The 14,836-nt window shown below is 31.5% G+C and overlaps 1 protein-coding gene across 3 annotated transcripts in view; it reads left to right on the top strand.

Annotated features, from left to right (window-relative positions):
- Positions 1–11,631, top strand: part of LOC126774051 (6-phosphofructo-2-kinase/fructose-2,6-bisphosphatase) — a 28,922-nt gene extending 17,291 nt beyond the window's left edge. The window contains exons 1-10 of one of the 3 annotated variants that reach the window (XM_050495377.1): positions 2,885–3,078; positions 3,913–4,038; positions 4,216–4,376; positions 4,727–4,861; positions 6,797–7,057; positions 7,324–7,542; positions 7,759–7,993; positions 8,795–8,922; positions 9,803–9,832; positions 10,688–11,631. In XM_050495377.1, coding sequence (XP_050351334.1) covers positions 3,015–3,078; positions 3,913–4,038; positions 4,216–4,376; positions 4,727–4,861; positions 6,797–7,057; positions 7,324–7,542; positions 7,759–7,993; positions 8,795–8,922; positions 9,803–9,832; positions 10,688–10,777 — 1,449 coding nt within the window. In that variant the 5' untranslated portion in view covers positions 2,885–3,014 and the 3' untranslated portion in view covers positions 10,778–11,631. Of the gene's footprint in view, positions 1–2,884; positions 3,079–3,912; positions 4,039–4,215; positions 4,377–4,726; positions 4,862–6,796; positions 7,058–7,323; positions 7,543–7,758; positions 7,994–8,794; positions 8,923–9,802; positions 9,833–10,687 lie in introns of those variants that run through there. The other 2 variants (XM_050495375.1, XM_050495376.1) reach the window with 2 other exon arrangements.
- Positions 11,632–14,836: the final 3,205 nt, after the last annotated feature.

The following is a 14,836-nucleotide window of genomic DNA, read 5'->3' as shown; positions in this document are numbered from 1 at the left end:
ATCGTAATTACTTAGCTAATACTGTTAACAAAAAATATTTATTTTAATAAGCAACTTTTATATCGGGATAAATTTTTCTATTACTCTAAGCGAAACCTAACAATTTACAGACTTTTGAATGTTAAATCACATTCATATTTTTTTATTATTACTTTAAAAAGGTAATTTTGACATAAATGCATTTTTTATAATCAAAACTACTTTGTTATATACATTCTAAAAGGGTTCCATCTTTCTTTGGCCACAAGCCCACTAAAAAGCGCTAAATATAACGTAGATTAGAATGGGTGTGTCGAGGATAGTATGCATTGTATGGAGAGATTATGTGATAAACAATAGGAACCTCGCCAAACCGGGAAATTGAATTGCCAGAGCTATTTATACTACATTGTACCGGCTTTAGTAAATTCATCTACTTACCGTTTTTTATCGCATCGTATTTAAAATATTCAATTTTATTTTCATTGCTTTATGTTTAGATAATAGTCACCCTACATTTAATGACAGCTTCGAAGTATGTGTGCTCAAAATGATGTATTTGATTACATCGGGAATCCCCTGAATTTAAAACTAAGAAGCCGTTGCTTGTTATTATCTTATTCTTAGTATTACGGTATATAGATTTCATAATTTCCCTTCTGATTCCAAATTAAGCTTATACAAAGCTTGTGCTATGGGAACCAGACAACTGATATACTACATATACTACTTTTCTTTTGTAAATACATAATTATATAGAAAATTACACCCAGACTCAGGACAAACAGACATGTTCATGCACACAAATGTCTGTCCTGGGTGGGAATCGAACCCACAACCTTCGGCGTGAAAAGGCAAGTATCTACCAACCACGCCAACCGGCTCGTCAAATAATGAGTTTAACATAAAAATAATTCCAAAGTTTTTTATTTATTTCATTTAAAAAATTGATATATACTTTGTTGACTATTAAATAAAATAATACTACACACACGTAACTATATACGTTTAGTATAATCAAAGTAATAAATGTTTTTGTTGTCTTAGATTTGTTTATATAAATTGGACTGTGTACATTTGACCCTTTGACAAAACTGAATTGTGTGTATCATCTATCACGCCAACTTGAAATGTCAATAAGAAAGTTAACAAGTGTTAGTAACGTAATTAATTATATCCATATATAGGTAGATATTATGATAACATTCTTAATTGCTTATTTCGCTCTACACAAAAGGTTATCGATATTTACTTAAACACTTCGGTTTAAAGATCAGTATTTGACGCTAACATGTTAGCGTAAGCTGTTGTTCGTAATTAAACCTATCTTTTTCTTAAGATATATATATATATATATATATATATATATATATATATATATACTTTATTAAATATATATATATATATATATATATATATATATATATATATATATATATACTTTATTAAATATATATATATATATATATATATATATATATATTTAATAAAGTGAAGTAACTGACGTCAATGTGCGTATATAGACTATACATGTACGATGCAACAAATGTGTAGTAGAGATGTGCAACAGTAACAGCCTGTTAATGTCCAACTGCTGGGCTAAGGCCTCCTCTCCCATTTGAGGAGATGGTTTAGAGCTTGTTCCACCACGCTGCTCCAATGCGGGTTGGTAGAATACACATGTGGCATAATTTCAATTAAATTAGACACATGCAGGATTCCTCACGATGTTTTCCTTCACCGTCAAGCACGAGATGAATTATAAACACAAATTAAGCACATGAAAATTCAGTGGTGCTTGCCCGGTTTTGAACCCACGATCATCGATTAAGATTCACGCGTTCTAACCACTAGACCATTTCGGCTATTTGAGATATGCAAAATGTGCAAAAAATACGATTTCAAAATTCAATTGTTTTTTTTAAGCACGTGGCACACAGATTCTACTTCTAAGCAGATTTTACAAAACTGCACTTCTTGCCACAGTCAAAGTTATCATATTATAACACACGACATATTGAATGTCTGCATGTTATTAAAAATACTTATTAACTTTTAAACCTTTTTTAATCAATAATAATGTAGATTATAGTAATAGATATCAACATTTTATGGACAAATGATAACACAATGCCAACTTCTTAACAAAAGCCTTGTCTTCTGAAGGTTTTATATAACTTATAAAACAACGGTACAAACAAACCCGCATGCGGCTACCAATCCGCCGTATGCAGGTTTCCTTACGTCGTTTTCCTTCACCACCGAGCAAATTCTTAAAAGAATAATCAAAATAAAAAATGTATACAGATAATTTTTTGGAATAGATTCTCAAATCTGGATACTTCCCATATAAATCTAAATATTTGACTTTAACATTAAAGGGTTTTGAACCCACGACCATTGCTTAAAAGGGCAGAATTATTATATCTAATAGAAGCAATGTATTAGATATCGTGTTTGTGGTTAATAAGTTTTAATAACATCTTTCAAGGTAAATGCTATTATATTATTGTTATGCAATTAAATCAATAAATATTCAATAATATAAAGTTTCACGCAGTTCTACTCAAAACGTTTGTTTACCACAATTACTTAAGTTCTTATTTATTTAATAAAAGTTTTTTTTTATACATAAATTTAAGAGTTGATTTCAAAAACGTCAATTACTAAAACAATAACATTATTGGGCCAATAACGCTCTCCGTAAATGCACAGCAAATAATATTTTATGAAAAACAAAATAATAGCTTAAAATAAATCTCAACTTTCATTTGTTCAAGTAAAGTATTCTCATGGAAATAAATAATATATTTATCCCTTAACTTAAAACAATAATTCTACGGTACAAGTATCCGATTAGTTCTGTAATCATAAAACGTCGCCGTCATAAGTGTCAAAGTATTGACGAGATACCAGTCGCGAAATACTGTTCAGATGAAGCGGTAGTGATTCTCATATATTTTTTTTATTAAAATTAAGTCGATATTGATTTAATAAAATTGAACCACGTGTGATATATTAATTTATCTGTTGAAATGGACACGGAAGATAATCGTGCTGAAGGCTGGAAGTATTTAAACAAGCAATATTTCGGTGATGGTTGGTACAACTTCTTTGATGTTTCGAATTCGAATGCGAAATTAGTTATATCGCTACCAGGGTCGTTTACATTTAACATAAACTATTATTATGTCTTACAAAGCAGATTTGAAAAATTTCGACGTTTCAATTCTAAATGACAAGAACTACGAGAAATAGATCTTAGATATATAGAGAAAATAGTTTGCAATATTGGCAATTAGTGCTATCTTTTCATGTTACTTTAGCGATGATAAAACTAATTAATTATATGTGCAGATTACTTGTTGCTGGACAAATTACACTTTGACATTTCTTCATTATGTAGTTCATTGTGACTTTTACTAATATTTATGTCATCATTAATAGCGAATATATATAATTATACTTTAATAAAAATATATTTAATTTACTATGTGTTTTTGTGATACTCAATACATGTTTCGCGTCAGTAGCTTCTATCAATCATATAGCAGTTTAGGTTAACCTTGAAAATTTAAAATAACTGTTTGTGATGCTATTTTTATCTACTCTAAACATTATTTAATCTGATAACATCATAATCCGGTTAAGTAAGAGATATAAAATATTTTGATGAATAACTTAAGGCTAAGTTATTCATAAATATATTATGTATGTATTTTAATCACACTCACAATTTATTGAATAGATTCTTGTCTATGAAACATAATATTTGTATCAAATGACATCATAGTGAATATGATGAACTATTAAATAAAGATAAAATACATACTTTATTTTGAGTAAGTAATTTACATCTATTAATAAAGTGATTAATATTAACTGACAGAATTAAAAAAAAACGATGAAAAATGTATCATTTTTATTTTTCAGGTGAACGAGCCAACTATGTGAACATTCCTCATGTTATTGCGATGGTCGGCCTGCCTGCTCGGGGCAAGACCTACATATCTAAGAAACTCTCACGCTACCTCAATTGGATAGGAATTAATACCAGGGGTTAGTTGTCAGTAACGTATTAAAATATTACTTATAATCAAATAAATCAAAAGGATTTTAAGGATTACAAATGGGCAATGTAAAGGAGGCATGCAGTATTCCTAATATTACGATTTTTGGTTAAAAATCAATTGAACTGATCAAATGAGCTCTATATGAAAACTTTTAATATTTCAGTTTTCAATCTCGGCGAGTATAGACGCCACGCGACCACCGCCTACACCAGCCATGAGTTCTTCCGCGCAGACAACAAGGAGGCGATGGCGATACGGCAGCAGTGCGCGCTCGACGCGCTGCACGACGTCTGCGAGTGGCTCGTCAAGGGTGGAGAGGTGGCCGTGAGTATCAATTTCATATAAACACACAAATATAGAGATTAACACGTATATATACGTAAATAATTTGTATTTATATGATTTGAAAGTGAGAGGACAGAACAAGTGCCATACTGAGATTATAAAGTATAGCCTTAAATGCCTTAATGTTCTATTTTGATAGATAAATAATAAAAAAACACCTATTAATAAGAAATTACGTCTACACACTCATTAGCTTAAAAGAATACACAAAAATAGTTTATATGAACTCCCAGCAAACAAGTACTCTATGTTATGTCATGTGCATAAGCCAATTACATTTTACCGAAAACCGAACTCAACCAAATAAGTAACCTTGTTTCGTTTTACAGGTGTTCGATGCGACCAACTCGACGATGGAACGGCGGCGTATGATCCGAGATATCGTCGTTCACAAGATGGGCTTCAAGTTATTTCTGGTGGAGTCCATCTGCGACGACCCGAGGATCATTGAACAGAATATTATGGTGAGAGTACAAAATTGATATATTAACAGTCAAAAAATAAAAAGTCAAGCTATATTTTACATATAGCTTGACTTTTTTAAATCGTACAAAGATAGACAGAAAGATCAGAACTCTAGGGATAGTCTCCAAAACTGTATATCACAAACATAGCTTATATATTTATATCTGTTGTTACTTTGGACATTTAAATATGTTCGATTATCAAACTTAAAATAAGGTCTTTATTTTTTATTCAAGAATAGTGGCAACAATAACTGTACAAAGTTTCAACTCGGTCTGTTGAAAGGCATGAGAATGAATTATTTGAAACAAATAAAAAAACACACTGCGGTACCTTTATTGAATTGTTCCCTGTAATATTGATGAAATGTATACAGAATTCAAATAAAATTTATACCATAGACAAAAATAAAAAAAAATAGCCCGAAGCCTATAAAAACAATTATTTTTACGAAAATATTAAAAAGGTTCTTGTAGTAATTAGTACTATGAATTATATTAAAAGTGAATATCAAATCAAAAATATAAAAAAAAAAAACTTTTAATGAGATATAACCGAGTTCCTTATTGATTTAATTCAATTAATTCAACTTCTACATTGGCCTTGATAAAACTTGATTTGAATAATGTATACTAATATAATGCAAAAACTATGAGTCTTTGCAATAAAATAGCCTTCAATGAGACAGACTTGGTAGATGTATTATAGTAGTAATTGGTCATAAATTAATTTTCTCCTCGAAAACTTTAAAGCTGCCAAGAAGACTTCAAGTGGATGATATTGAAATGGTGACGTACTATTTAAACATTTCTTTAAAGTTACACGTGTATTGTGACGCAAAACCTTCAATTTCATATGTATAAAAAAGTAAAGTAAAAAGTCTGTGAATGACCCACTGCTGAGCTAAGGCCTCCTCTCCCTTTTTGAAGAGAAGGTATGGAGCCTATTCCACCTTACTGCTTAAATGCGGGTTGGTGGAATACAAATGTGGCAGAATTTTAGTGAAATTAGACATATGCAAGTTTCCTCATGATATTTTTCTTCATCAATTATAATAAAAAAATAAGCACATGAAAACCAAGTGGTGCTTGCCCGGGTTTGAACCCACGATCATCGGTTAAGATTGAAGCGTTCTTACCACTGGGCCATCTCGGCCATATACATATGGATACTATATTCAAATAAAAGGAGTAAAGTATTTATCATGCAGTTTGCTATTAGCTCTGTAGCAAATTGCGTGTATTATATAATATACAATAAAAAGATCTTTATTTATAATACATGACTTTTCCACATCATTACTTTTGTCTACTTTAATTTTTCTTCCAAGGATTCGATACTAAATTCATTTCGTTAAAATCGCCATTTTTCACAAAAAGTTTAATTCTTGTTAAATGTTTTTACATATAACTTTTTTTAAAGTAAAGTTAGGTGTACAGAAACTATGTCATAATGCCCTCCAAAACTCTATCATTTCATAATAATGTTAAGTTTGATCAAAAGTTATATCTAGTTTTATCAAAATCACATGTACACTTACACTTTTTTGTTGCTGGACCGATTTTGATGTAACATATGAAAATAGTGTAAACTCTAGAAAATAGGCTATTAATAATAAATCGTTATATTAGGGTTCATATAAAATACACTTGAAACTTTCGCGAGGTATGTAATCCATTCATAAATAAAACTCAGAATATACAAAAAAAGAAAAAAAAAACATTTGTATCAATTTGATAATATTAAGAACTTTTATAATAGAAACAATAACTATCTTAAATGTTATTAAATTATTTATTATTTAATGAACTTAAGAAACTTAACTTAAGAAATAAGAAATATTTAAGAACAAAAACTTATAAAAAAAAACTTCAACAGTAAATAAATTGTAATATCATTCAATGTAATGTTATGATTTTACTTTTCTTTCACAGGAGGTAAAAGTGAGCAGCCCGGACTACACGAATATACAGGATACAGATAACGTTTTAGACGATTTCCTTCTAAGAATAGAGCATTACAAGGAGAAGTATGAGCCGTTGGACGAAACGCTCGAGTCGGACTGCAGCTTTATGAAGATATACGATACAGGGGAAAAGGTCGTCGTACATAAACACGAAGGGCACATACAGAGTAGAATCGTATACTATCTCATGAACATACATATTGTCCCTAGAACTATTTATTTGACCAGGGTGAGTAGGAATGTTTATGTCAATATCATTAAAAAGGTTTACTATTAATGTTTTTAATTCTTTACAATACTTATTTTTAGAAAGCTACTTTCTTACTTGGTAATAAATTAAAAAAAAATTAAAAAAAAGTATTTTACATCTATTAAATTTAAATTTCGAATTTTAAAAATAAATACACAATAATTAAATAAGTCACACAAAGATACGCCACTAACGATAACGCTAGCGACAGTCGCCAATAGTAACGAAGTACGATGCGTGCGCAGCACGGCGAGAGCCTGCACAACCTGGTGGGGCGCATCGGCGGCGACAGCTCGCTGTCGGCGCGCGGCCAGCAGTACGCGGGCGCGCTGGCGGCCTACATCGAGCAGCAGAGCATCCCCGGCCTGCGCGTGTGGACGTCGTGGATGCGCCGCGCCATCCAGACCGTCAAGGACGTGCGCGCGCCGCAGGAGCGCTGGAAGGCGCTCAACGAGATCGACGCCGTGAGTCGCTCCCCTTGCGCCCGTTACGCGTTCGCCCGGTCCGAACGAGCGTTACGTTGAATTTGCCCATTTGTGATGACCACATTTCGATACCCACCGATGTTGTTAAAATCCATATGTTTTTATTATTCCAAAAAACAAATTTTTTTCATCATCAAACTTATTTCTAATGTAAACTTGTCTTGTGTTTCATAACATATTCCTTTTTGTTTTCAGGGCATCTGCGAGGAGATGACCTACTCTGAGATCCAAAGTAAATATCCGTCCGATTTCAACGCGCGGGACGCGAATAAATTCGCGTACCGATACCCTCGCGGGGAGAGCTACGAGGACCTGGTGGCGAGGCTGGAGCCCGTCATCATGGAGCTGGAGCGGCAAGGCAACGTGCTGGTGGTCTCTCACCAAGCCGTCATGCGCTGCCTGCTCGCTTACTTCCTTGACAAATCCGCCGGTACGTTTACTGTAGAGCTACTATAGTGAAATGTCAGATTGTTATATGCGAGGCAAGAATTATAACATTTCAATAGACTAGCATCGTATATCGGCTTTTAACATTTCATAAGTAAGATTTAAATTTATGTTAATTTGAAGGGACAATCAACATTATAAATAATAGTCTATTGTTCAGAATTTGTTGGAATTGCTTTTAAATATTTCAGTCACGCTCCGCCTATATGGTACTGCCATACTATGGCAGACTCCGTCAAACAGTGTCAACGTTAAATATACAAAGAACTCATCGAAAAATTAATTTGAATGTTTATAGATCAATAGATTTTTATACGTTATACCGCTAAACTACGTACTTATCGTTAGTATTGTTGCGTTCCGGTTTAAAGAATGAGTGAGCTAGTGTAACAAGGGACATGACATCTTCGTTATGTCCCTTGTAGTAAGGAATGGTTATTTAACTTCTTACATCTTCAATGTCTATGGGCGGTGGTGCCCACTTAACATCAGGTGACCCATTTGCCCGTCCGCCTACCTATTTAACATACAGTAACAGCCTGTTAATGTCCCACTGCTGGGCTAAGGCCTCCTCTCCATTTTGAGGAGAAGGTTTGGAGCTTATTCCACCACGCTGCTCCTATGCGGGTTGGGGAATACACATGTGGCAGAATTTCAATGAATTGAATGAAAAAATTAGACACATGCAGGTTTCCTCGTGATGTTTTCCTTACCTATTTAACATAACATAAAATAAAAAGATTTTAGCTTCGTGTGTAACTGATTGTACTTCCTATGTGTCCAGAGGAGCTGCCGTACCTGCACGTGCCGCTGCACACGGTGATCAAGCTGACGCCGGTCGCGTACGGCTGTCGCGAGGAACACATCAAGCTGTCCGTGGAAGCCGTCGACACGCATCGCCCCAAGCCCTCTGTGAGTATCCCATAAATACAAACTATTCATATACCTTATTATCAACGCCTATTTTAATAATAAATGAACCAAAAATAGTCATAATATAATTATTTGCTTACCGGCTTCATTTATGTTATTTATATAGAAATTCTCGACATTTATAAATCATATGGTTATTTATATAGTTTATTAATAAATAAGCACTCGGTAAATAAAATAAGTGAAACGAAAGGAGTTATTTCGTATTAATAACACTATCTTTGCTTATATAATATTATCCTTGTTAGTTTTATTGTTATATCCTAGCTCTAGAATATATTTTCGGTAAAGACGACGCTTGCAGCCTCTGTCCACCTAATAAGCAAAATCTGCAGTCGATATTTTTTATTGTTGGGTTATTTTATAAGAAAATAATATGAACAGTTACTAATAGAACATTAAAGTAATAAAAACACTTCCTATTCTATCTAGCACCAATAATTAATTGTTAATAAACAATAATAACCTTTAGTTATAACATTCTTTCTTTGACATATCTCACACGCAATTGTCCTGTGCAAAATGTATCATACATTAACCCCTGTACTCTTTATTGTATCTAATAATTGAAACAATTAACCCTATGTAACTTGCGGCTATATTATGAAAATAGATTTTTTCCACAAACTCAAATACAAATTTCATTTCATTTTAATTTGATCGCGCTTTAAGAAGTTTCACTCATAAAAGCTTTTAATTATAATCATTTAAAATGGATTCATTTCTTGTTTTCTTTTATTGTTACGGCTTATGTATTAATTTCAGTTTACACAATTTTTATTTTTATATAGTTTCAATTTAATTTAAATAATGCAAAAATTTAAAATTTATATTATAAACCTCTAATTATTTCTGACAGGAGGAAGGTGACGACTCATCTGGCTCAGACGTACGCAAATTATAATATGACCTCTTGTTGTCATGTTGCTCACTGATACGACGAAATATTTAAATATCGAATAAATTGTTTTTTTTTATCCTTCAATTTTGACTAACAAACATATATTAAATTATAAAGACATGATTTAATTTAAAAAATAAACATTAAGGAACAACCCATTTAAAAAACAAAACTTGAAATAAAAGTAAGAATAACTATCTATATTAATCTAAATAAAATCAAATAGGTTACTATTTGATTTTATTGTATTTTAAAAATAATAGAGCTCGGTATTATCTCTTAATATGAATATATGTTAACATCATACATTTGCAACATGCCAACAAGCTTGGTCAATAAACTCGATAGCATAGAAAAATTTTCATAGCATGAATTGTAGTTTGTTTCAAATGAAGATTGGATTTAATCCCTAACTCTGAGTTAAGTTGTTAATTTATTTCAGGGTGATGGTTTATTTATGGATTTAGGGGTTTTCTATTGGGTTTTGGTTTTTTTTTTATATTATGGTACGATAATATAAAAATAAATGTTTTTTTTTTGTATGTTTTAAATATTTAATGTTATCTTATTAAAAATATATTTGAAAGAGAATCATTTGGAAACTAGACAACTTTTAATCAGATTTGTATGTATAATTATTTTTTTGTGTCAAGTGTGCATGCAACTGTAAATTCATATAAGATTACCGTCGTCGTTTGTGTTATATTAAGAACTGTGTCTTTAATGCACATACAAATCGTGTTTGTGTTTTTTGTTCAAGATTTTCTGTGTTAATTTGAAACATATTCTATTTATCATAATAATGATTTTGTGAATATATCAGTATTCTTATTTTATTAACAGGTGATACCAGCCCCGCCTATTAAGCCGCCAGTCCCACCCATCCTCAATGGGGACACGAATGGAGAAAACAAAGAAAATTATAATAATTAACACAAGCTACTCGAGCCCAACACCATAAACATTATAGAAGCTTATAGAAAAAAGTTTGACCAATTGTGTAATGCGTACAGACAAAATAAAACTGTGGTAATAGATGGCATACGGTCTGTGAGTCGAATTTGAGACTGATAAGTGATTTTAGACTAATCTTTCATTTTATAACCGCATTATAAAATATAAAAAAAAATGAAATTAAATTTCATTATTTCGTCACTCGTATCTGAAAATGCGCGGAGTTACACAGGTCACGTTAAAAGGACAATACGAATAACTATGTGCTAAAGATGAATTTAAAACGAAGTCCGGCCAATATTCGATGAAAATCGATGTGTTTTTATACTAACAAAGTAATTAATTATGTCTAAATAAACAATAGTTTTGTATTGTTTCTACATTGTTAAATTCTAATTTTATTTATGTTGTTAGTCTATTGAAATCACCAAATTCGGTATTGAATACCGCGAATATTTATGTTTATTATTTACCTACCAAAGATAACTTGACTCTTATTTTGTTTTAGGTTACTTTCGGAATGAAATTTTTATTATTATAAATTCGAAACCAATAATTTAAAATAATAATATGTTGTAGAACTGTTTATATAATTTGTGTATACTTGTGTAAATTTACATGTAAATATATAATTTAATTATGTATTTATAATTTATGTGTAACTCCGCGCTTATATTTTTGTAATCTCCCTCGTTTCTACCTTATCACTAGTTCATATTATAATAAATTAATGATAAACTATTACACTATAGAGGATTTTTACAAAATGGCTATATGTAAATTTATAATTTTAAATGTTAATTTAATATTTAAATATAAGTACTTTAAGTGGGCATTTTATTTTTATTTAATCCCTCTCCTACTAGATACTCAGATTACATTACTTTGTGCTAAATAAAAATTAATCTCGAAATTCTCAATTTAAGTAAAGTATTTTTTAAATCCTTACATTTAAGTTATTTTCAAAAGTTTTTAATATTATCTTACTTTCCTTTCTGAGATCAGAAAACTTAATAAATATAAATTATTTATCAATTCACATCTTGTTTGAATGGTTTTTTTTTTACAAAATGCTTGCATTCATGAAGGTAATAACTCGAGCGTATTCGGAAGACGGAAATGTCGCTCACGAAACTTCTCCAAGTTTGCAATCAATAGTCAACATCCCAAGTCTAAGATTACTTATTAAAGCCAATTTACATAATTATGGCTTAAGTTTATGAACTATTTTCGGGATTCAACTTAAACTTTTAACACTTTTTGAGCTCTTCAAATAAGCTATGAAAATAATATAAGTATACAAAATAATCGATACAAAACAAAATAATATGTAAAAATGCAATTATTTTGATTTGGCGGCATCATTGATTGTCAAAATCACATCGAAATTATGCGAAACGAAACGCATCATCAGCTGTGTAGCCGTTTGCCATTTTGCAGTTTATAGAACAGCGATACTCAACCTTTTCTTTATATACCACAAAAACTTTTTAGTCATGGTGTAGCGGGCCGCAAACAAAAAATATTTAAGTAATATTCTTAGGTTTCGGGATTGTCACAAATTGAATTTTTTTTTAAATTATTTTATAACGTTTCAAACATTTTGCAGTGCCGTGGCCTCAGGCAGTTGTTTATTTTGAATTATTTAGGTCTTAATAAAATCTTTTGAAATTTAAAATAGTTGAAAATAAAGTAACATTAAGTGGGCCAACCACAAAAGCCAGGTGGGCCGCAGGTTGAATACCGCTTTTATAGACGCACGTCGCACCGTTTCCGGCGACTGTCGCTATAACTAGCCCACTAGTCTTTATGAATGCTAGCGGACACCTTCCCCACTGCCTCCGTCCCTCTACAAAGGCGCCGAATCGAATATGTGTCGTACTTAAGTAGATTGTATGGAAATTGTAAATCGTCTTTTTACAAGTCCATTTCGAGTCTAGACAAATAACGTGAAACTAGTCGGTTCGAAGCGTCGAAGTTAAAAACCTAGTCAGCAGTTAGTCTCTTAGTATATGCCCATGTTATACCCCTTGTTTTAATATATACTTACTTAATATATTAACTAACTTTATATGAACATAGGTAGTAAATGTGAATGTACATTATAGGTACTGTTTGCTTTTTTTACTGGGACAATAAGGAGAAATCTTAAACCATTACAGATAAAGGAAAAAAGGTCAATCTCCTTTGAACAAAATGTTTTTTGTTACCAGCTAAAGCTACATCATTCAAATAATACAAAGACATATTACGCGACCGAATTGAATGTCATACCTAGAACATTATATTTATACTCTTTCAGTCATCTCTTTCAGTATCTAACTAACAAGATAATATATTTAAACACATTAAAATAAATATCAACTATTTTACGCTTCGTACAGGTCCGTCTGGGTGTGTGCCACCCACTCATCAATTTGTTCTACCGCCTAAAATCAATACTCCGTATTTCTATGTTCCGGGTTAAAAGTTGAGTGAGCCTAGAATAACAACCTCAAAAAATAAAACACCTCGCATTGGCGTATCGATACTTACGATATTACTGACGTATCGAACTGTAAAGAGGTGATTTTTACATCTCGCCTATCGTTTTGTTTTAATGTCAATGAACGAAAGTAACTACTAAATATTAAAATAAAAATATCATACAAAAGTCATAATTTTAAAGAAAAAAATCTAATTTCTAAAGAATACTTAAAAATAACGTCCGATGAGAAAATCCTAGATTACTTTTATTAATACTTATCATTGAATTCACACAATATAATAGGTAAACATATATTATAGTTCTGTACAAGTTGTAGAAGTAGGGCAAGTTTTTTAACCAACATTTTATTTTCAATTATTATATCATAGTCAATAGAGAAATGAACGACCAAAATACTCTACAAAATAAAATCAAACTATTAATATATATATTTTTATATAGAAGTGTACAAGCATATAGGTCACCTGATGGTAAGTGGTCACCAACACTCATAGACATTGGCATTGTAAGAAATGTTAACCACCGCTTACATCACCAATGCGACACCTAACCTTGGGAACTAAGATGTTATGTCCCTTGTGCCTGTAATTACACTAGCTCACTCACCCTTCAAACCGGAACAACAGTACCAAGTACTGCTGTTTTACGGTAGAATATCTGATGAGTGGGTAGTACCTGCCCCGACAAGCTTGCACAAAGCTCTACCACCATTAAAATTCTTTATTGCTTCTTATATCATTATTTTTTTATATGAAAATTGAACTATGATCACCTACAAAGTTATAGTACAATGATTTCCTAAATATTTTTAATATAATATAATATTACTATAGCAATACTTGATATTGTTGTGTTCCGGTTTGAAGAGTGAGTGAGCCAGTGTAATTACAGGCACAAGGGACATAAAATCTTAGTTCCCAAGGTTGGTGGCGCATTGGTTATAAGCGATGGTTGACATTTCTTACAATGCCAATGTCTAAGGGCGTTTGGTGACCACTTACCATCAGGTGGCCCATATGCTCGTCCACCTTCCTATTATATAGAAAAAAAAGTATCTTGTATCTATTTAAATGCTCTAATAACTGATTTGTAGAAAACTAAGTTAGGTTTTTTCTTAATTTAAGAAATTGCACATGGTAACCCTAAGTCTTATTAATATACAGCACACGTACGACACTGCAATATATAAGTAAATGTAGTAATGTTACTATGGCACAGGCCATTCCTTTAGAAAAACAAGATCATATGCTTTGCTTTATAAAGTTTTTTGACACTTGCGAGTAAATGCAGATAAGCTAACATTATAATATTCATACCTAAAAAGATTTACACTTATTGGGTTGGTACTTATAAAAAAACGTTGTAGCTTTGAAAATATTTTTGCAATTGATGATATGAAGGTGATATGCAACATTTTTTTAAAGTTTTAATTTCATGACATAATTAAAGGTGTTAATATCATGAAAAATTAGCTTGTTTACTTTGTAATTTTTCATCAATAATATAAAATACTAAAACACTATCGATCACACGACATAGTACTTGTATTT

This window comes from Nymphalis io, chromosome 15, assembly GCF_905147045.1.
Source record: "Nymphalis io chromosome 15, ilAglIoxx1.1, whole genome shotgun sequence".
Lineage (NCBI taxonomy): Eukaryota > Metazoa > Arthropoda > Insecta > Lepidoptera > Nymphalidae > Nymphalis > Nymphalis io.
Note: the sequence above shows the minus strand (reverse complement) of the source record. Positions and strands in the feature narration are given on the sequence as shown.